Source organism: Schistocerca nitens, chromosome 2 (assembly GCF_023898315.1).
Source record: "Schistocerca nitens isolate TAMUIC-IGC-003100 chromosome 2, iqSchNite1.1, whole genome shotgun sequence".
Classification (NCBI taxonomy): Eukaryota; Metazoa; Arthropoda; class Insecta; order Orthoptera; family Acrididae; genus Schistocerca; species Schistocerca nitens.
In genome coordinates this window covers 1,087,025,989-1,087,048,758 of record NC_064615.1, presented here as the reverse complement: position 1 = coordinate 1,087,048,758, position 22,770 = coordinate 1,087,025,989, and the positions used below count along the sequence as shown (strand labels likewise).

The following is a 22,770-nucleotide window of genomic DNA, read 5'->3' as shown; positions in this document are numbered from 1 at the left end:
TATCAATGGAAGAAACAGGCCCATCAGTCTTACTGGGCGTTGGCCGCTACCGTGCATGGTCTTAGTCGCAAGTGTCATTTTGTCACAGAGCAGTCGCGAGAATCGTATGCCCACGTTATGGTGCGCGACGTCATTGTTCGTTCGGCCCCTGATCGGGAGGTCCGGCAACAGGCGCTGCAGTTGGAAGACCCTTCCCTTGAGGAAGTCCTGTCCATTGCTAAATCGTATGAAGTCTCTCATGCCGCAGGTCAACAGTTGGAAGCGTGCTGTGACGTCGCGGCAGTTCAGGGTGGCGCGGTCGTGTCCACTGCGTCCGGGGTGGATAACGTGCGAGCGGTACAATCCTGCCGTTATGGCCGCTCCCCCGCGTAAACTGAGTTCTGGCCGCCGGCCCCTGTTACCGTCCTGTGCGTCGTGCTGTATACATCATGATCAGTCTGAGTGCCCCCAGCGTTGGGCCGTTTGTCGCAGATGTAATAAAAAAGGACACATTGCTAAAGTTTGCCACTCAGCCTCAAAAGAATCGAAGGAAGCAGGTACAGAGGACATGGACGTTGACATTCAGGAAGTTTCATCGGGCCAGGCTCCCGACGCATCGGCACACAAACTCTTCATCGAGGTGTCGGTTCGGTCGCGCCGGTTACAACTGCAAGTAGATACGGGCGCGGCAGTTTCCTTGTTGAATGCACAAACTTACTCCGACCTTGGGTTGCCCCCGTTGGCGCCAGTTTACCGGCGTCTACGCGGTTATGGTAAACAGTTCATTCCCCTACTGGGTCAATTCACTACCGACGTTACTTACAAATCAGTCACTCGGCCTCTTACTTTTATTGTTGTCAGTGATGCGAGCTCTGCTAACCTTTTTGGCTTGGATGCCTTTTAAGCTTTCGGGTTTTCTATCGCAGACACCATACAGTTGGTCTCCGAAGATGTTCCCTATCAATCATTGGAATCTTTGATCTCTGACTTTACGGATATCTTTGAGGAGGGCCTGGGGCATGTTTCAGACTTTGCAGCTCACTTAACATTGAAGGCGTCGGCTCACCTGCATTTTCAACGCGCGAGGCAGATCCCCTTGGCTCTCCGCCCTCAGGTGAAAGAAGAGCTAGACTGGCTGACAGTCCTCGGGGTCATTATTCCCATTTCTTCTAGTGAGTGGGATTCGCCCCTCAATATTGTCAGGAAACCCTCGGGAAAATTACGTCTTTGTTGCGATTTCAAAGCCACCATTAATTCCCAATTTGTGGTGGACACCTATCCTTTGCCTCGTTCTGATGAATTGTTCTCCGTCGTGGCGGGAGGCAAATATTTTTCGAAAATCAATCTTTCAGAGGCTTATCATCAGATACCACTTGATGAGGACTCCAAACGGCTGGCGGTCATCAACACCCCATTTGGCCTTTACCAATACCAGTGGTGGGCCTTCGGAATATCCAGTGCCCTGGCGATATTCCAGCGTTATCTTGAGCACGTCACGTTGACAATCCCTCATTGTATTAATTACCTGGATGACATAATTGTCACTGGCCGCAGCATGAAGGAACACTTGCACAACCTTCGCAACCTCTTTCTCAAATTCAGGTCTGTGGGCTTACGTTGCAACATACGTAAGTTGAACTTCTTCCAACGTCCATTGAATATGTGGGCTACACCATCTCTCAGCACGGCGTCCAGCCGCTAGGAAGTTTGGTCCAAGGTATCGTCGACCTTCCGCGGCCCGCTTCGCTGAAGGAGTTACAAGCTTTTTTAAGCAAGATTGCCTATTACCACTGGTTCATTCCCAGGGCTTCCACCATAGCCCGCCCCCTGTACTGCTTTCTGCACAAGGGTGTTCCTTTTGCTTGGTCACCTTCATGCGAGCGAGCGTTCACCACGTTGAAGGACCTCCTCACGTGCGCGCCTTGTTTGGCTACTTTGGATCCCAATAAGCTACAGATACTTCGCAGTATGGGGTAGGGGTGGTCCTGGCCCATCGCAACACGGATGGCTCCAAGCAGCCATTGGCATTTGCATCTAAAACTCTTAGTCCCGCGCAGGCCCATTACTCCCAGGTGGAAAACGAGGCTTTGGCCATTGTCTACGCTGTTACCAAGTTTAACCCTTTCTTGTATGGCACGAAGTTTCAGTTAATCACTGACAATAAGCCATTAATATCGTTATTTGGCCCCGCCTCTCAGATTCCAGATAGGGCGGCCCACAGACTACAGTGCTGGGCCTTGTTCCTCTCTAAGTACCATTATGACATTCATTTTCGCCCTACCAGACAGCATGCCAACGCCAACACTCTGTCCCGCCTTCCGGTGGGCCCGGATCCTAAGTTCGATTGGGAGGAGATTATGTGTTTTCATTTGGATGTGGCGTCCCGCCAAGCGGTTGATGGTTTCCCAATCACTAGTTCTAGAGTTGCCAGGGAAACGGCAGCTGACCCGGTTCTCCGGCAAGTAGTTCGCTTCATTCATCCCAACCTCCATGCCACGAGACCGCCTCTCTGTCTGGGAAGGAGTTCTCCTTCCGGCTACCGATGATATAGCTCCTCGCGTGGTTGTTCCTGCAAGTTTGCGAAGGGAAGTCCTCACTTTATTACATGAGGGGCACTGGGGTGTTTCCCGTACTAAAATCTTGGCTCGCAGACATGTGTACTGGCCCGGTATTGACAGGGAAATTGAGCACTTGGTGGCCACCCGTTCCCAGTGTGCGAGCCAACAGGCGTCTCCCAGGTCAGTGTTCTCTTCATGGCCGCCTGCAACCCAGGCATGGGAACGTGTTCACATTGATTTTGCGGGCCTGTTTCTCAATGTCATTGTCATTGATGCTTATTCCCTATTCCCATATGTGGTTCGCTGCTCCTCAACCACTTCAGAAGTTGCAATCCAGGCACTAGCAAAAATCTTTTCTGTGGAAGGTCTGCCAGTCACCCTGGTCTCGGACAATGGACCTCAGTTTATTTCGCAGACCTTCCAGGATTTTTGTAGGCGCTTCGGTATTCGGCACGTTTGCTCTCCCCCCTTTCATCCACAATCGAATGGGGAAGCCGAGCGCATGGTGTGCACATTTAAGATGCAGATGAAAAAGTATGTGCACGAATTTCCTGCAGAGGAGGCGTTGACGTTTTTCCTGACGGCATACCGGACCACACCGATGGGAGAACGCAGCCCCGCAGAGCTCCTCCACGGGCGCCAATCTAGGACTCTGCTGCACCTCCTCGAGACTGTTTCTTGCCAGTCTTCGCAAAACGGAGTACCTGGTTTTCCATCGGGTATGTCAGTCTGGGCATGTGGGATTGGTCGCAATCCACGTTGGATACCGGCGGTGGTCCTGTGCCAAAATGGCCGCCGGCTCTATACCTTGCAGGCTGGGGACCGGGAGGTACGTCATCACCAAAATCAGCTACGTCCATGTTTGGGCACCCACCCTCCGACCCCTCGGGCATCGGCTTCCCCATTGCCGGCACCTGTGTTGTTTTCTCAGGGGACACTACCGCTCCTCCCCCCTGTGACTCTGCCACACTGCGATGGTTCTCAGCCCTGGTGGCTTCCAGTAGCTCCAGCACCGGCATCCCCATCATTAGAGATGCCCCAGTAAGAGCCGGCCCCCCTCGCAGGCCTGGTTTCTCAGGAGGCTGGTTCACCTGTGGTCGTCCCTTCCCCATCGTCCCCGCCACTGGGTCTTGTCCCTCCCGAACTGGACCAGGATCCAGAGTTCGATGGCTTGTCTCCCATTCTGTCCCGGGCTCTGGTGGTGGGACGATGGGGGCCTCTTCGTGTGGGTCACTTCCAGCCATATTCGAAGGTTCCGGCTCGAGGGTTGGCAGATCCCCTCGACTCCAGCCTTCCAATGGACGTGGAGGTCATCGCTCCTGCACAACGCTCTACCTTCCAACGCAGTGGATCACAGTGGCTTCACCCCCCGAAGGAGGAGGAGTGCAGTAGCCACCAGAAAGATCACTGGAGGTGCACAACGGCACGGTGCGTCACGGACAGTAGTTGCCGCAAGTAGAGTCCCGTCCACCAGAGGGCACGCGAGAATTTGGTCGCAACCTTTGCCGGCGGAACAACAACAACAACTCAGGCAGCACAGGCTGTGCCCAGTCAGTTCACATCAGGCATGTATAGCAGACAGTTCCCAGTCCACGCTATGTGAAGTGCGACGGAAAATGCGAACTGTGTTACTACAGTATACATTACTGTTATCATAAAAAATATCATTTTTCTACTATCCTTGTTATGAGATATTTACCTCTTTGCGGAAATGATCAGCCTGATCACTGAAAACACGCTTTTCTTTCTTCACACTTTCTATTTCCTTGTTCTTCTCCTCAACAATAGTTTTCAGCCTTCCTTTCTCTTGTGCCCAAGCCTCATCAGCGTTTCTTGCTGTTTTTGCCTCCAGTTCCTTTAGTTTCTCCTGTGAAGAGATATCAGATTTGTATTTTTACTGTACTTTCTCATATAAAGCTTATCATAATTTTATTTTAATTAGCATATCTGCAAGAAGTATTTGGTTAGTTGGTTAGCAAGGACTGCAGGAGAGCCCAAGGACATTGGAAAGTATGAAAAGGATACTGACAGATGACAACTGCAATGCAGGACACCAGTTGTGCCTTGGTAGCTCAGATAGCACTACCAACAAAAAGCAAAGATATAGATTTGAGCCCCAGTCTGAACATGGTATTACTGTGTCGGAGAATAACCACAACAACAGGAAAGTAAAGATTGATTCTGGTTATTTTCACACATGGTAAACAAACTAAAATTTTATTTGGGAAAATAAACTGCTTACAGGTGTCACAATGCAACACGGTACCAACATTTGGTAGGATGTTAAGTGTATTTTAGATATGGATTTAAATGAAGTGAAACATACATGTTCATGGAGGCAAAAGTGTATGCTAAGTAGTTGCAGTATTGAAAAGAAGTGAGGCCATTTCCTAACTGGAGAACTGATTGTGGCAGCGCAGTTTCCTATCCAACTGTAACCCCAAATCTGAATGACATATGTTGTTGTCTATTTTTCAGGTGACATATAAGATCTAGAGAAGAAGGAAAATTACCACATTTGAAAAGCCACTTGCTACATGGTTTAGGGGTTTCAGCAACAAAATATTATTACAATGTTCTTTGATGGTGTCAGATTCTCTTATAAATGTTCTGGAGAAAACACTGAAATTTTTAGAAACTTCCATAAAACTGTACTCAGATTCATCTATCTTTTCAGAGTATTCAGTGGGTTAATTATGAAACACAGGTTATTACCTTATTTTACCAGTTCTATGTCATTCACCAGCCATGGCTGGGCAGACAGCATCAGAATTTACTACAATAAAATGAATAAAATACTGCAATTTAAACTATGTACTGCAGTGGGTACTATAAAACATAAAGTTAAGAACTAGATTACGATATACTTCACAATAACAGGGAGTACACATGGACAAGGAAAAAAAAATTCCAGATTTTCCGTTTAAAAATACAGTTTCTCCCAGGTGAAAACACACTTTTTCCATGTTAAATGGCAGTAGATTATCCCTAAGAACTGTAAAACTTATCAATCCCTTGAATGGTTATGTTTTTATGCATGGGCATAGAATTTCCTAGCACTTTAGAAAATGAAATGCAAGGAAAAAAAAACATGTTTTGGAAAGATCTTTGATGGGCAGCAACATGTACACTGCATAGTTTCATATTACAAAAGTATGAATTCAAATTCCACCAAACACCTCATGTTACTTCCCGGACCATTGAAATAGAGATTGCGATGTGCTTTTGTAACCCAGTCATGTGATCTCGCCAGCCGGTGACAGCAGATATTCAGACCATAAGACTCGTGATGTACTCAGTCAATAGCAACATCACTGTTAAGTAACATGAATACACAAACAGGAAAAGTTAATGTTTTATATTAATATACGTAGTCTTCTACTAGATAAGCAAGCCTTTCACATACTCCAAGAGAAGCTAAGCTTTCATATATAATGTTGATCTTTTTTATGCATGTTACACTTTAGAATATATCACACAAATGTGCCAGCAAAATTTTTAGCTGAGTCCAGTGACTTGTCCTTTAAGTTTTCCACAAATAAATTAGTTACCAGGGAGGAAAGAGGGCATCCTGTAGTACTACATCAATTTGCTCATAATAACAACATAGATGTCTGATCTTCTGGGCTCGAAATTTCTCTAAATGGCTCGTCACCAATGAGCTGATTGTTAAATAAGAATCAAACACTCTGTGATTTAAGAAATTCATCATACATTCTTGCACGGAGTCCAACTTGCATAAAAGGAAATTTACTTTTAAAGTAATGCTTTTCAAACCACCATTTGCAATATTTTCCTGTGACATGTTAGAAACAGGTTAATTGCAGTAGTTGTCAGAGAGCGCCAGATAACAGGCGCCACCGTGCTTGCTCTGCTACGATGACGCAGGAAGCCCCTATGTGTAAAACATTAAAAGATCTTATATTATGTCATAAAAGAAACAAGACATCAGAGGATGCTCCAAAAGCATCGGAATTTCATGAACCATACTAAAATGTGCACATTTAAATTGCATACTTAGAGTGCACATTCATATGTCCAGACTCCCAATGAAGTAGGCCTTGACCTGATATTGAGCTTTTCAGTGTAGTTTTTGGGATGTAAATTTTCTTGGAGTACCTGTACTATATTGTCTCATGTTTGGTTCTTTATTATGGCATAATGTCATACATGCTAGAAGATGAAAACATGCTTGAAATGCAGCAAGCAGTTGAAATTAGCCAATAGTGTGGAATTAAACACTTCATTTCAAATACATTGACTGCCTCAGTGGGAAAGATTAATAAAAGCCAAATTTCTTTAGCAAACCGACAAAAATAACTTCATTGTTCTGCAAGTCAATTAATGCTTGACTGTCAGAAAGGTGGAAATAAAATAAAATCTGAAACGAATAACATATTTTAGCCTTCCATAATTATGTGAATGTATTCACTCAATAGCTCCCGGCCACAGAAATCTGCTTTATTTTCATTTGACGAGAGAGCAGTAAACGAAGAGGAAACATCAAAATCACTAAATGTAAACACGGACACATGGAGACTACACACTTCCCCACTATAATTCAGACTGCTCTGTGCATCAGCTCTGGATCTACAATATTTACGCACCTGAGCAATACTAGATAGTGGCGCCCCCCACCCTCCTCCATCAAGTGTTTGAGATAGGATGTCAAAAATTTAAAAAAAATAGAATTTCAAAAATATATTCATTTGTAGTGCACATCTTTCTGGAGAGTCTGATACATAAAACTTATGTGCTCGAGGAAATATAAGGCATGTTATGTGGTCTTAAGTGTGCCAAAGTGCAGTGCCACGCCTCTTCACACAGCATTCTTCTATCGCACGTCACTGAATTTCGCTCTGTGGAATTGAAAAGTGTATATTTTGTAATGGATGCCATCAAACTATATTCAGGACAGTGGAAATTAAAATGTCCTGTGGTGCCTCTTCAGCTCCCAGTCGGCTGGTTTGACATCCTGCACCTCTTAAAAAAATCCTAGCAATTAATAGTTGAGGAGATTATTTGTAATCGGGAGAACAAGAGCTCAGAAAATTTGTGCTCTTTATTGACTATTAGGCAATAACTTTCTCTTTTGCTTGACATAAAATTAAATATAGGATACATAAAACCAGTAAAAACAAGAGGCAAGCAAGGCAGTACACTTTTCTTCAATCCTTAGCTCCTAGCATTTTTTTCTCTCTAATCTTGCTACAGCTTTACGTGGCATGCTTTCCTTTCTGTGAAAGAATCTATTACCTCAACAAAGTTTGTCAAATGTTTTGCTATATGAAAAATCGAAATGTCATTGTCTAATACTGCAAAAGCTGTTAATACAAATAGTACCCAAGACTGGTGTGGTTTCTCAAACTGAGTACATCTATTTTGTCACTGTCTGCTAGATAAAACAAAATAGGCTTTCTAATATTGCAGCATTTGTAAAACACATCAAATAAACCAGGCTGTTTTGGCACCAATGGCCATTTTTATAACACAATAGAATATAATTCACGAAGTAACAATATCAAATGCCTATTAGGCCTACTACAAGCAAAAAGTTTCACGTTAGTTTCATATTTCATTCATACGCTCCAGTTTCTCAAGCATGAAATCAAAACATAGTAGTATGAAATTTTTATATCAATTTGGAATTGTCATATTCTTCCATAATTTGTGTGATGTCCTTTTTTCTTCTCCTTCCTCATTCTAACTAACAATCTTGTCATCACTAATTCTGGAACTATTCCTGCCACTGTCAAAACTTATTCGCCAGTTAACTTCACTAACTCTGCCAGAATCACCGGTTTAGTTACTGCGCAATTATTCTCTGGTTAGGTGTTTTTACATGTTCGTACAATGCGTCTTCCACGCTATTTCCAGAATAGAACTTCAGCGACTGCTAACCGGGGACTGTGCAACTGGCCCTTACTAGTGTAGCGATCTGACCAAAAATTTTCTCTGTCAAAATTTCACTTTCTTGGATACAACGAGGAGATAATACGTAATCTTTCTTACCTGTTATTCCTATTAGTCATTTATTTCCACTCTGGTAGTCTGAATCTATGGATTTTGCTAGTAATTATAACAATGCTGGTCATTCGCAAACCCAATCAACCACATAATCAGATAGTGATTGGCATTCACCCGTTCAGCTTTACTCTGCTCAGCTCGTATAGCCCCATCCCCATTTGCCTGCAGGAAAGTTTATTTCTAGATATGATGAGGATTCCCCTGACATAGACATCACGTACACTATGCACGCATTCAGAAATCAACTTATGATTCATTCAGAAATCAGCTTAGAATGTGTTCAAAAACCAACAGGCATGCATTTCAAAATCATATGAGTAATCGAAAGACCAATGTGCGCTGGATGCTAGGCACTTTGTGAAACAAGGCTTTTTCCTCAATAATATGAATTGGTCCCCCCCCCCCTCCATAGATCCAGTAGCTTCTTGCTGCGACTGCTTACACAGCCAACAACCACATTTCTGTAGCCAGAAGCAGGAGAAGGTACTACTCATCCGCAACTCAACTGCGCGTGCATGTGAGCCCGCGCGTAACATCTGAAATGAATATAAATGTAAACAGTTGTGATGTCATGCTCATCGGAGGCAATTTGTTGTTATGAAGCATTGCACAGTCTCCCTAAAGCCTTTGACACATTTTGCTGTTGGCAGACACTTGTATGCGCGCTGTGTTTTGTTGTTGTATATCATGCATTTCTTTTGCAATTTAAGTTTTATTTTCGTTTTTTTCTCTAGTTCATGTTTTATTGCTGCAGTATTATTCTGCAGTAGCGGGATACAGTAATATCCTTTGTTAGAATATTGGTTCTTACCAGCCAAAATTACAAAAATTTAACTGAAAACTAAAACAATGAAAAATTCATGGAATTCTAAAAAATTCCCAGATTTTTCCAGGTTTTCTCCTGGATGAAAAAATTCCTGGGTTTTTCCTGGATCTCCCAGTTGTCCCAGGTCATATACACCCTGAATAATAAGCCAATCAATAGGAGAAACAGTGTTGTAAAATAGCAGAGTCGCAGTGGCACATGCGTGCACTTTCAAAAGGCTATGCATGTGGCAGCGCTATGTCATCTGCATAGAGAGAGAGTGTGTGTGTGTGTGTGTGTGTGTGTGTGTGTGTGTGTGTGTGTGTGTGTGTGTGTGTGTGTCATCACCATCAGAGCACACTACAGGCCCCAATCTATTTAAGGCTAGTCGAGCTACACTTAGTCTCTGTTCTCCATGTGTATTGCTACAGCTCTTTGTGTACGTGATTGGCTCCTGTTGGATGTTACTTAAATATTATGTGAATTGTTAAAGCTTCCATGGAATAAAGTTGTGTTCAGTCTACTGGCCGTGTTGTACTTACACGTAATTACAACACAACTGGTGATGAGTGTGGTCCTATTCTCTGTGCAAATTTCTACTTTTGTTGGTCCTCCGTTTATTCTCACATTGGCTGATATTGCTATGGAGGACATTTTATCATTGGTTGGTCGAACAGCAAGTCACTCACCATGGCACTACACCACAAATCACAGGTGCTGGACAGTCAAACTCAGGCCCTTCAATCTTTGGCTTACGTTCTGTCTAGTCGGCATTTTCCTCAGTCTGTGTCACCTACTGTTTTGCCCTCTATGGCCCAAATGGTTTATCCGCCACCCTTTTCTCCATACGATGAGTCCTTTGAGGAATGGGGCATATACGAGAAATGTCTGCGACAACACTTTCAAGCTTTTGGGACTACTGATGCTATTTTATGTCATGCCTTGTTTCTTTCATGGATATCGCCAAGAATGTATCAAGTCCTATGTCAGCTCCCACTTTGCAGGCTCTGTCTTTGTTAATACTTGGCCAAATGTGTGAACTTCTTTCAAAATACTACTGTAAGCACACCCATGTTACTGCATCTCGGGTTGAGTTTTACTGCTGTAGGAAGCAACCACATCAATCCCATTTAGCATGATTGGCTGAACTCCATGGGTTACCATGTTCATTTTGTGCCCAATGTGCATAAAAAGCTATATGCCCATCAGATAGTGAGAGATTCTATCATTCATTTAGCTCCAGATCATTAAGTGATGGTGAGAGATTCTATCATATGTTTAGCTCTGGATCATGAAAAGCTAGATCATGCCCTCCAATGTGAAAATCCTTCCATGAAATTATGTTCAGTCTACTGGTCATGTTGTACTTACATGTAATTACAACAAGATTTGCTACTGTTTTCATTGACACTGAGTTGCAGATTAGGTAGACATTGTTCTATTTTAACATCATTTCACCTGTGTCTGCTCCTTGCACTGATACAATCTGTCATCTGTTATTTAGGTACAATTGGAGAGTTTGTAGAACAGCTCCTCCAATACCATATTACTTTAGCTTGCTGACAAGGGGAGGCTGCCAATTGTGAAATTCAGATTCGATTCATACTGCGCATAATAAAAGCTCATGGCCAGAGGTGTAATGTGGCAAAGCACCAAGTAGCACTTCTCAGCCGTTGTCGAGAAAATCGACAGTTAAAAGAAACCGTTGCAGTGAAATACTCTCTACGATTAATAATTTTCAACAGTGTCGTGGCGCAGCGGTAACCGCTTAGGTTCGTAATGAGAAGATCGCCGGATCGAATCTCGCACCATGCAATTTTTTTTATTATTAGTTTTTTGTAATTCAAATATATATATACTATTAATGAATTGCTTATGCATGTTGGTGAAGGCGGATCGCTCTCCAATTGTACCGCCTCCGTTTTTCCGTTTGTTTGACAGGGTGTACCAAAGTTTTCACGTCCGCACTGATTTTCGACGATGTTATAAGTTGCGCTAGGGCCCGCATCTACCTTCTTTCGAAGTTAGCAGGTAACTACGCTGTTACGCAGCGGCTCGTTTCGGCCCATTCAACATCTATCCTTCAAGTGTAACGAGCGAGTAACGGAGTTTATATTTCATACCTGCCACAGCAAATTTGTGTTCGCGGGGTCTCTATTCTAATTCAAACGTTTGAATTACGCTATATGTATTCGTTTCGGAATATCGTTTCTACGTCTTCCGTTAACTATATGTGGTTAACATTATGAAGACAATTAATAACATTTGTGAAATACAACTTTGTTTGCGGAAAACATAATGATGTTCGAACTCGTCAGTTTTTCCACGACAAACAACTTTCAACAACTTATAATATGCATAATTGTTGCAACTGATTGCCAGGAATTATATATATATGATGTGACTTACCAAATGAAAGTGCTGGCAGGTCGACAGACACACAAACAAACACAAACATACACACAAAATTCAAGCTTTCACAACAAACTGTTGCCTCATCAGGAAAGAGGGAAGGAGAGGGAAAGACGAAAGGATGTGGGTTTTAAGGGAGAGGGTAAGGAGTCATTCCAATCCCGGGAGCGGAAAGACTTACCTTAGGGGGAAAAAAGGATGGGTATACACTCGCACACACACACACACACACATATTCATCCACACATATACAGACACAAGCAGATGATGTGACTTACCGAACGAAAGCGCTGGCAGGTCGATAGACACACAAACAAACACAAACACACACACAAAATTCAAGCTTTCGCAACAAACTGTTGCCTCATCAGGAAAGAGGGAAGGAGAGGGAAAGACGAAAGGATGTGGGTTTTAAGGGAGAAGGTAAGGAGTCATTCCAATCCCGGGAGCGGAAAGACCTACCTTAGGGGGAAAAAAGGACGGGTATACACTCGCGCACACACACACATATCCATCCACACATATACAGACACAAGCAGACATCTCACAAGCAGACATATTTAAAGACAAAGAGTTTGGGCAGAGATGTCAGTCGAGGCAGAAGTGCAGAGGCAAAGATGTTGTTGAATGACAGGTGAGGTATGAGTGGCGGCAACTTGAAATTAGCGGAGATTGAGGCCTGGTGGATAACGAGAAGAGAGGATATATTAATGAGCAAGTTCCCATCTCCGGAGCTCGGATAGGTTGGTGTTAGTGGGAAGTATCCAGATAACCCGGACGGTGTAACACTGCGCCAAGATGTGCTGGCCGTGCACGAAGGCATGTTTAGCCACAGGGTGATCCTCATTACCAACAAACACTGTCTGCCTGTGTCCATTCATGCGAATGGACAGTTTGTTGCTGGTCATTCCCACATAGAATGCATCACAGTGTAGGCAGGTCAGTTGGTAGATCACGTGGGTGCTTTCACACGTGGCTCTGCCTTTGATCGTGTACACCTTCCGGGTTACAGGACTGGAGTAGGTGGTGGTGGTGGGAGGGTGCATGGGACAGGTTTTACACTGGGGGCGGTTACAAGGGTAGGAGCCAGAGGGAAGGGAAGGTGGTTTGGGGATTTCATAGGGATGAACTAAGAGGTTACGAAAGTTAGGTGGACGGCGGAAAGACACTCTTGGTGGAGTGGGGAGGATTTCAGAAAGGATGGATCTCATTTCAGGGCAGGATTTGAGGAAGTCGTATCCCTGCTGGAGAGCCACATTCAGAATCTGATCCAGTCCCGGAAAGTATCCTGTCACAAGTGGGGCACTTTTGTGGTTCTTCTGTGGGAGGTTCTGGGTTTGAGAGGATGAGGAAGTGGCTCTGGTTATTTGCTTCTGTACCAGGTCGGGAGGGTAGTAGCGGGATGCGAAAGCTGTTGTCAGGTTGTTGGTGTAATGGTTCAGGGATTCCGGACTGGAGCAGATTCGTTTGCCACGAAGACCTAGGCTGTAGGGAAGGGACCGTTTGATGTGGAATGGGTGGCAGCTGTCGTAATGGAGGTACTGTTGCTTGTTGGTGGGTTTGATGTGGACGGACATGTGAAGCTGGCCATTGGACAGGTGGAGGTCAACATCAAGGAAAGTGGCATGGGATTTGGAGTAGGACCAGGTGAATCTGATGGAACCAAAGGAGTTGAGGTTGGAGAGGAAATTCTGGAGTTCTTCTTCACTGTGAGTCCAGATCATGAAGATGTCATCAATAAATCTGTACCAAACTTTGGGTTGGCAGGCCTGGGTAACCAAGAAGGCTTCCTCTAAGCGACCCATGAATAGGTTGGCGTACGAAGGGGCCATCCTGGTACCCATGGCTGTTCCCTTTAATTGTTGGTCTGTCTGGTCTTCAAAAGTGAAGAAGTTGTGGGTCAGGATGAAGCTGGCTAAGGTAATGAGGAAAGAGGTTTTAGGTAGGGTGGCAGGTGATCGGCGTGAAAGGAAGTGCTCCATCGCAGCGAGGCCCTGGACGTGCGGGATATTTGTGTATAAGGAAGTGGCATCAATGGTTACAAGGATGGTTTCTGGGGGTAACAGATTGGGTAAGGATTCCAGGCGTTCGAGAAAGTGGTTGGTGTCTTTGATGAAGGATGGGAGACTGCATGTAATGGGTTGAAGGTGTTGATCTACGTAGGCAGAGATACGTTCTGTGGGGGCTTGGTAACCAGCTACAATGGGGCGGCCGGGATGATTGGGTTTGTGAATTTTAGGAAGAAGGTAGAAGGTAGATCCTACTCCCAACATCACCACTGCTGAACCCCAGGCTATCCGTGATCTGAAGGCTGACCGGTCCATCGTCATTCTTCCGGCGGACAAGGGTTCCACAACTGTCGTACTTGATCGTCGGGAGTATGTGGCTGAGGGTCTGCGTCAGCTTTCAGACAACACCACATACAAAGTTTGCCAAGGTAACCCCATTCCCGATGTCCAGGCGGAGCTTCCAGGAATCCTCAGAACCTTAGGCCCCCTACAAAACCTTTCACCTGACTCCATCAACCTCCTGACCCCACCGACACCCCGCACCCCTACCTTCTACCTTCTTCCTAAAATCCACAAACCCAATCATCCCGGCCGCCCCATTGTAGCTGGTTACCAAGCCCTCACAGAACGGATCTCTGCCTACGTAGATCAACACCTTCAACCCATTACATGCAGTCTCCCATCCTTCATCAAAGACACCAACCACTTTCTCGAACGCCTGGAATCCTTACCCAATCTGTTACCCCCAGAAACCATCCTTGTAATCATTGATGCCACTTCCTTATACACAAATATTCCGCACGTCCAGGGCCTCGCTGCGATGGAGCACTTCCTTTCACGCCGATCACCTGCCACCCTACCTAAAACCTCTTTCCTCATTACCTTAGCCAGCTTCATCCTGACCCACAACTTCTTCACTTTCGAAGACCAGACATACCAACAATTAAAGGGAACAGCCATGGGTACCAGGATGGCCCCTTCGTACGCCAACCTATTCATGGGTCGCTTAGAGGAAGCCTTCTTGGTTACCCAGGCCTGCCAACCCAAAGTTTGGTACAGATTTATTGACGACATCTTCATGATCTGGACTCACAGTGAAGAAGAACTCCAGAATTTCCTCTCCAACCTCAACTCCTTTGGTTCCATCAGATTCACCTGGTCCTACTCCAAATCCCATGCCACTTTCCTTGATGTTGACCTCCACCTGTCCAATGGCCAGCTTCACACGTCCGTCCACATCAAACCCACCAACAAGCAACAGTACCTCTATTACGACAGCTGCCACCCATTCCACATCAAATGGTCCCTTCCCTACAGCCTAGGTCTTCGTGGCAAACGAATCTGCTCCAGTCCGGAATCCCTGAACCATTACACCAACAACCTGACAACAGCTTTCGCATCCCGCTACTACCCTCCCGACCTGGTACAGAAGCAAATAACCAGAGCCACTTCCTCATCCTCTCAAACCCAGAACCTCCCACAGAAGAACCACAAAAGTGCCCCACTTGTGACAGGAAACTTTCCGGGACTGGATCAGATTCTGAATGTGGCTCTCCAGCAGGGATACGACTTCCTCAAATCCTGCCCTGAAATGAGATCCATCCTTCATGAAATCCTCCCCACTCCACCAAGAGTGTCTTTCCGCCGTCCACCTAACCTTCGTAACCTGTTAGTTCATCCCTATGAAATCCCCAAACCACCTTCCCTACCCTCTGGCTCCTACCCTTGTAACCGCCCCCGGTGTAAAACCTGTCCCATGCACCCTCCCACCACCACCACCTACTCCAGTCCTGTAACCCCGAAGGTGTACACAATCAAAGGCAGAGCCACGTGTGAAAGCACCCACGTGATCTACCAACTGACCTGCCTACACTGTGATGCATTCTATGTGGGAATGACCAGCAACAAACTGTCCATTCGCATGAATGGACACAGGCAGACAGTGTTTGTTGGTAATGAGGATCACCCTGTGGCTAAACATGCCTTCGTGCACGGCCAGCACATCTTGGCGCAGTGTTACACCGTCCGGGTTATCTGGATACTTCCCACTAACACCAACCTATCCGAGCTCCGGAGATGGGAACTTGCTCATCAATATATCCTCTCTTCTCGTTACCCACCAGGCCTCAATCTCCGCTAATTTCAAGTTGCCGCCACTCATACCTCACCTGTCATTCAACAACATCTTTGCCTCTGCACTCCTGCCTCGACTGACATCTCTGCCCAAACTCTTTGTCTTTAAATATGTCTGCTTGTGAGATGTCTGCTTGTGTCTGTATATGTGTGGATGGATATGTGTGTGTGTGCGAGTGTATACCCATCCTTTTTTCCCCCTAAGGTAGGTCTTTCCGCTCCCGGGATTGGAATGACTCCTTACCTTCTCCCTTAAAACCCACATCTTTTCGTCTTTCCCTCTCCTTCCCTCTTTCCTGATGAGGCAACAGTTTGTTGCGAAAGCTTGAATTTTGTGTGTATGTTTGTGCTCGTTTGTGTGTCTGTCGACCTGCCAGCACTTTCATTTGGTAAGTCACATCATCTTTGTTTTTTTTAGATATATATATAATAGAAGGAAACATTCCACGTGGGAAAAATATATCTAAAAACAAAGATGATGTGACTTACCGAACGAAAGCGCTGGCAGGTCGATAGATACACAAACACACACACAAAATTCAAGCTTTCGCAACAAACTGTTGCCTCATCAGGAAAGAGGGAAGGAGAGGGAAAGACGAAAGGATGTGGGTTTTAAGGGAGAGGGTAAGGAGTCATTCCAATCCCGGGAGCGGAAATACTTACCTTAGGGGGAAAAAAGGACAGGTATACACTCGCACACACACACATATCCATCCACACATATACAGACACAAGCAGACATATTTAAAGTTTGGGCAGAGATGTCAGTCGAGGCGGAAGTGAAGAGGCAAAGATGATGTTGAATGACAGGTGAGGTATGAGTGGCGGCAACTTGAAATTAGCGGAGATTGAGACCTGGTGGGTAACGGGAAGAGAGGATATATTGAAGAGCAAGTTCCCATCTCCAGAGTTCAGATAGGTTGGTGTTGGTGGGAAGTATCCAGATAACCCGGAAGGTGTAACACTGTGCCAAGATGTGCTGGCCGTGCACCAAGGCATGTTTAGCCACAGGGTGATCCTCATTACCAACAAACACTGTCTGCCTGTGTCCATTCATGCGAATGGACAGTTTGTTGCTGGTCATTCCCACATAGAATGCATCACAGTGTAGGCAGGTCAGTTGGTAAATCACGTGGGTGCTTTCACATGTGGCTCTGCCTTTGATTGTGTACACCTTCCGCGTTACACCATTTCTAGTTCACAAACAGTTCCTTTCACCTTCTAAACAACCATTTCGGCTAGTTCTAATAACTTCCGCTTTATTTCCATTTCCGTTTTTCCCACATCACTGATAATTTTTATCCGCTTCCCACAGGTTTTAACGTCATTATTTCTTCGTCAGACTATTGTTAGCCTCATCTTCATAATCTGCCACCACAAAACCACTCCTTTTAATATATTACACGCAGTTTTTTCGAAATTTTTCCAAATTTCTCCGTCCCTTAACGTGTTTTGGCGGCAACACAACCACCTAACCTTTGTACACATCGTTATCAACCAACCCAAGTCCAACATAGCCCAGCTGTAACCAACACCTTCTCACCTTTTTTCACACCAGATCTCCAGTTACCTTCCAGTCCACCTTTATCTCTCCCCATATATTTTTATTTTCATTTTCATTTCAGCCTCATGTTACACTTTCCACCTTCTAGTACCATGTCACCCTCACAACGACCCCATTAAGTTTTATTTACATTCCCTCCGCAAACATGCCTTCGCCCTATCCAGATTACGCTCCCATATTCTATTTTCTCAGGCTTGTCTGACATTTGGCATTACCCCCAAAGGCCTCACACTTAAAGTTCCCATCTCTGGCTGCAACCCTTCATTCCATCAGTCCCTATACCAGTTCCAAACTGAACAATCCATTGCCCTCACCCACCTAATCCTTCACCTACACATCAACTCAGACAATGAACACACCCGTCAACTCCTATCCTTAATAAAAGTCCTTAATCTTTCCTCTCCCACATCCACACCGGCTGTTCAGAGCATCCTCCTACAGGCCAACCGTAAATTAGAACAGCATGCCACCCTCCACCTCAAAAAACTATCCAATCCCCTGGTTTCCCACCTCCTGAAAGGCAACTCACTCACCCTTCACAACCTTTCCAGCAAACCTCAACCTCCTCTCATTGCACACCAACCCAGTCTCTCCCATCTACTCAATCTCCCACTTCCAGCTCCACTCCCTCCAAAACCTCAAAATTCCAATCAACACAACCTGGAACCACAACACCCTAATTCAGTAGTTAACCTTTCCTCCAAACCTCTCTCCCAATCCGAAACCTCTGTCCTATCCAAAGGCCTCACCTTCAGCCCCACTCCCAGATTCAACCAAACAGCCCTCGTCAAAGATTTACTGTCCTACACTCGTACTCTCTGCTGGAAATATCACTTTGCCACGAAGGAAAATGATCCTAATCCTACTCCTAATGATCCAACTCCCCAAGACACCATCCAAATTGAACCCTGCCTGGAACAGTTCCGTCCTCCGTCGCAGCGGGACCCACCTCCTCTTCCTCAAAATCACCCTCTCCAAACCTTCCAGGAATTACTGACTTCCAGCCTTGCATCTCAATCCTTCTTAAAAAACCTTGATCCTACTCCCAACATCACCACTGCTGAAGCCCAGGCTATCCGTGATCTGAAGGCTGACCGATCCATCGTCATTCTTCCGGCGGACAAGGGTTCCACGACCATGGTACTTGATCGTCGGGAGTATGTGGCTGAGGGTCTGCGTCAGCTTTCAGACAACACCACATACAAAGTTTGCCAAGGTAACCCCATTCCCGATGTCCAGGCGGAGCTTCCAGGAATCCTCAGAACCTTAGGCCCCCTACAAAACCTTTCACCTGACTCCATCAACCTCCTGACCCCACCGACACCCCGCACCCCTACCTTCTACCTTCTTCCTAAAATCCACAAACCCAATCATCCCGGCCGCCCCATTGTAGCTGGTTACCAAGCCCCCACAGAACGGATCTCTGCCTACGTAGATCAACACCTTCAACCCATTACATGCAGTCTCCCATCCTTCATCAAAGACACCAACCACTTTCTCGAACGCCTGGAATCCTTACCCAATCTGTTACCCCCAGAAACCATCCTTGTCATCATTGATGCCACTTCCTTATACACAAATATTCCGCACGTCCAGGGCCTCGCTGCGATGGAGCACTTCCTTTCACGCCAATCACCTGCCACCCTACCTAAAACCTCTTTCCTCATCACCTTAGCCAGCTTCATCCTGACCCACAACTTCTTCACTTTTGAAGGCCAGACATACCAACAATTAAAGGGAACAGCCATGGGTACCAGGATGGCCCCCTCGTACACCAACCTATTCATGGGTCGCTTAGATGAAGCCTTCTTGGTTACCCAGGCCTGCCAACCCAAAGTTTGGTACAGATTTATTGATGACATCTTCATGATCTGGACTCACAGTGAAGAAGAACTTCAGAATTTCCTCTCCAACCTCAACTCCTTTGGTTCCATCAGATTCACTTGGTCCTACTCCAAATCCCATGCCACTTTCCTTGACGTTGACCTCCACCTGTCCAATGGCCAGCTTCACACGTCCGTCCACATCAAACCCACCAACAAGCAACAGTACCTCCATTATGACAGCTGCCACCCATTCCACATCAAACGGTCCCTTCCCTACAGCCTAGGTCTTCGTGGCAAACGAATCTGCACCAGTCCGGAATCCCTGAACCATTACACCAACAACCTGACAACAGCTTTCGCATCTCGCAACTACCCTCCCGACCTGGTACAGAAGCAAGTAACCAGAGCCACTTCCTCATCCCCTCGAACCAAGAATCCCCCACAGAAGAACCACAAAAGTGCCCCACTTGTGACCGGATACTTTCCGGGACTGGACCAGACTCTGAATGTGGCTCTCCAGCAGGGATACGACTTCCTCAAATCCTGCCCTGAAATGAGATCCATCCTTCATGAAATCCTCCCCACTCCACCAAGAGTGTCTTTCCGCTGTCCACCTAACCTTCGTAACCTGTTAGTTCATCCCTATGAAATCCCCAAACCACCTTCCCTACCATCTGGCTCCTATCCTTGTAACCGCCCCCGGTGTAAAACCTGTCCCATGCACCCTCCCACCACCACCTACTCCAGTCCTGTAACCCGGAAGGTGTACACAATCAAAGGCAGAGCCACATGTGAAAGCACCCACGTGATTTACCAACTGACCTGCCTACACTGTGATGCATTCTATGTGGGAATGACCAGCAACAAACTGTCCATTCGCATGAATGGACACAGGCAGACAGTGTTTGTTGGTAATGGGGATCACCCTGTGGCTAAACATACCTTGGTGCACGGCCAGCACATCTTGGCACAGTGTTACACTGTCCGGGTTATCTGGATACTTCCCACCAACACCAACCTATCCGAACTCCGGAGATGGGAACTTGCTCTTCAATATATCCTCTCTTCCCGTTACCCACCAGGTCTCAATCTCCGCTAATTTCAAGTTGCCGCCACTCATACCTCACCTGTCATTCAACATCATCTTTGCCTCTTCACTTCCGCCTCGACTGACATCTCTGCCCAAACTTTAAATATGTCTGCTTGTGTCTGTATATGTGTGGATGGATATGTGTGTGTGTGCGCGAGTGTATACCCGTCCTTTTTTCCCCCTAAGGTAAGTCTTTCCGCTCCCGGGATTGGAATGACTCCTTACCCTCTCCCTTAAAACCCACATCCTTTCGTCTTTCCCTCTCCTTCCCTCTTTCCTGATGAGGCAACAGTTTGTTGCAAAAGCTTGAATTCTGTGTGTATGTTTGTGTTTGTTTGTGTGTCTGTCGACCTGCCAGCACTTTCATTTGGTAAGTCACATCATCTTTATATATATATATATATATATATATATATATATATATATATATAAAAGCGCTGGCAGGTCGATAGACACACAAACAAACACAAATATACACACAAAATTCAAGCTTTCGCAACAAACTGTTGCCTCATCAGGAAAGAGGGAAGGAGAGGGAAAGACGAAAGGATGTGGGTTTTAAGGGAGAGGGTAAGGAGTCATTCCAATCCCAGGAGCGGAAAGACTTACCTTAGGGGGAAAAAAGGACAGGTATACACTCGCACACACACACATATCCATCCACACATACAGACACACTGCTTGTGTCTGTATGTGTGGATGGATATGTGTGTGTGTGCGAGTGTATACCTGTCCTTTTTTCCCCCTAAGGTAAGTCTTTCCGCTCCCGGGATTGGAATGACTCCTTACCCTCTCCCTTAAAACCCACATCCTTTCGTCTTTCCCTCTCCTTCCCTCTTTCCTGATGAGGCAACAGTTTGTTGCGAAAGCTTGAATTTTGTGTGTATATTTGTGTTTGTTTGTGTGTCTATCGACCTGCCAGCGCTTTTGTTTGGTAAGTCTCATCATCTTTCTTTTTAGATATATTTTTTCCACGTGGAATGTTTCCCTCTGTTATATATATATATATATATATATATATATATATATATATATATATATATATATATATATATATATATATATATGATATGAATATAACAGAGGGAAACATTCCACGTGGAAAAAATATATCTAAAAAGAAAGATGATGAGACTTACCAAACAAAAGCGCTGGCAGGTCGATAGACACACAAACAAACACAAATATACACACAAAATTCAAGCTTTTGCAACAAACTGTTGCCTCATCAGGAAAGAGGGAAGGAGAGGGAAAGACGAAAGGATGTGGGTTTTAAGGGAGGGGTAAGGAGTCATTCCAATCCCGGGAGCGGAAAGACTTACCTTAGGGGGAAAAAAGGACAGGTATACAATCGCACACACACACATATCCATCCACACATACAGACACAAGCAGACATATTTAAAGTTAAATATGTCTGCTTGTGTCTGTATGTGGATGGATATGTGTGTGTGTGCGATTGTATACCTGTCCTTTTTTCCCCCTAAGGTAAGTCTTTCCGCTCCCGGGATTGGAATGACTCCTTACCCTCTCCCTTAAAACCCACATCCTTTCGTCTTTCCCTCTCCTTCCCTCTTTCCTGATGAGGCAACAGTTTGTTGCGAAAGCTTGAATTTTGTGTGTATATTTGTGTTTGTTTGTGTGTCTATCGACCTGCCAGCGCTTTTGTTTGGTAAGTCTCTATATATATATGTATATATATATATATATATAGAGGGAAACATTCCACGTGGGAAAAATATATCTAAAAACACAGATGATGTGACTTACCGAACGAAAGTGGTGGCAGGTCGATGGACACACAAACAAACACAAACATACTCACAAAATTCCAGCTTTCGCAACAAACTGTTGCCTCATCAGGAAAGAGGGAAGGAGAGGGAAAGACGAATGGATGTGGGTTTTAAGGGAGAGGGTAAGGAGTCATTCCAATCCCAGGAGCGGAAAGACTTACCTTAGGGGGAAAAAAGGAAAAAAGGACAGGTATACACTCGCGCACACACACATATCCATCCGCACATACACAGACACAAGCAGACATTTGATATATGTGTGTGTGTGTGTGTGTGTGTGTGTGTGTGTGTGTGTATACATTTGAATTACAAATAACAGATACTAAAAAGAAATTAAAAAGGTTGCATGGCGCGAGATTTCATCCGGCGATCTTTGGATTACGAACCCGTGCGCTTACCGCTGCGCCACGACGCTGTGGAAAACTGTTACTCGTAGAGAGTATTTCACCGCAACGGTTTCTTTTAACTGTCGATTTTCTGGACAACGGCTGAAAAGTGCATCTTGGTGCTTTGCCACATTACACCTCTGGCCATGAGCTTTTATTATGCACAGTATGAATCGAATCTGAATTTC

The 22,770-nt window shown here is 45.3% G+C and overlaps 1 protein-coding gene across 1 annotated transcript in view; it reads right to left on the bottom strand.

The window, feature by feature from the left end:
• Positions 1 to 22,770, bottom strand: part of LOC126237483 (uncharacterized) — a 461,878-nt gene that overhangs the window by 49,934 nt on the left and 389,174 nt on the right. Inside the window, exon 30 of the mRNA XM_049947630.1 lies at positions 4,237 to 4,404. Within this exon, the coding sequence (XP_049803587.1) occupies positions 4,237 to 4,404 (168 nt within the window). The remainder of the gene's footprint in view (positions 1 to 4,236; positions 4,405 to 22,770) is intronic.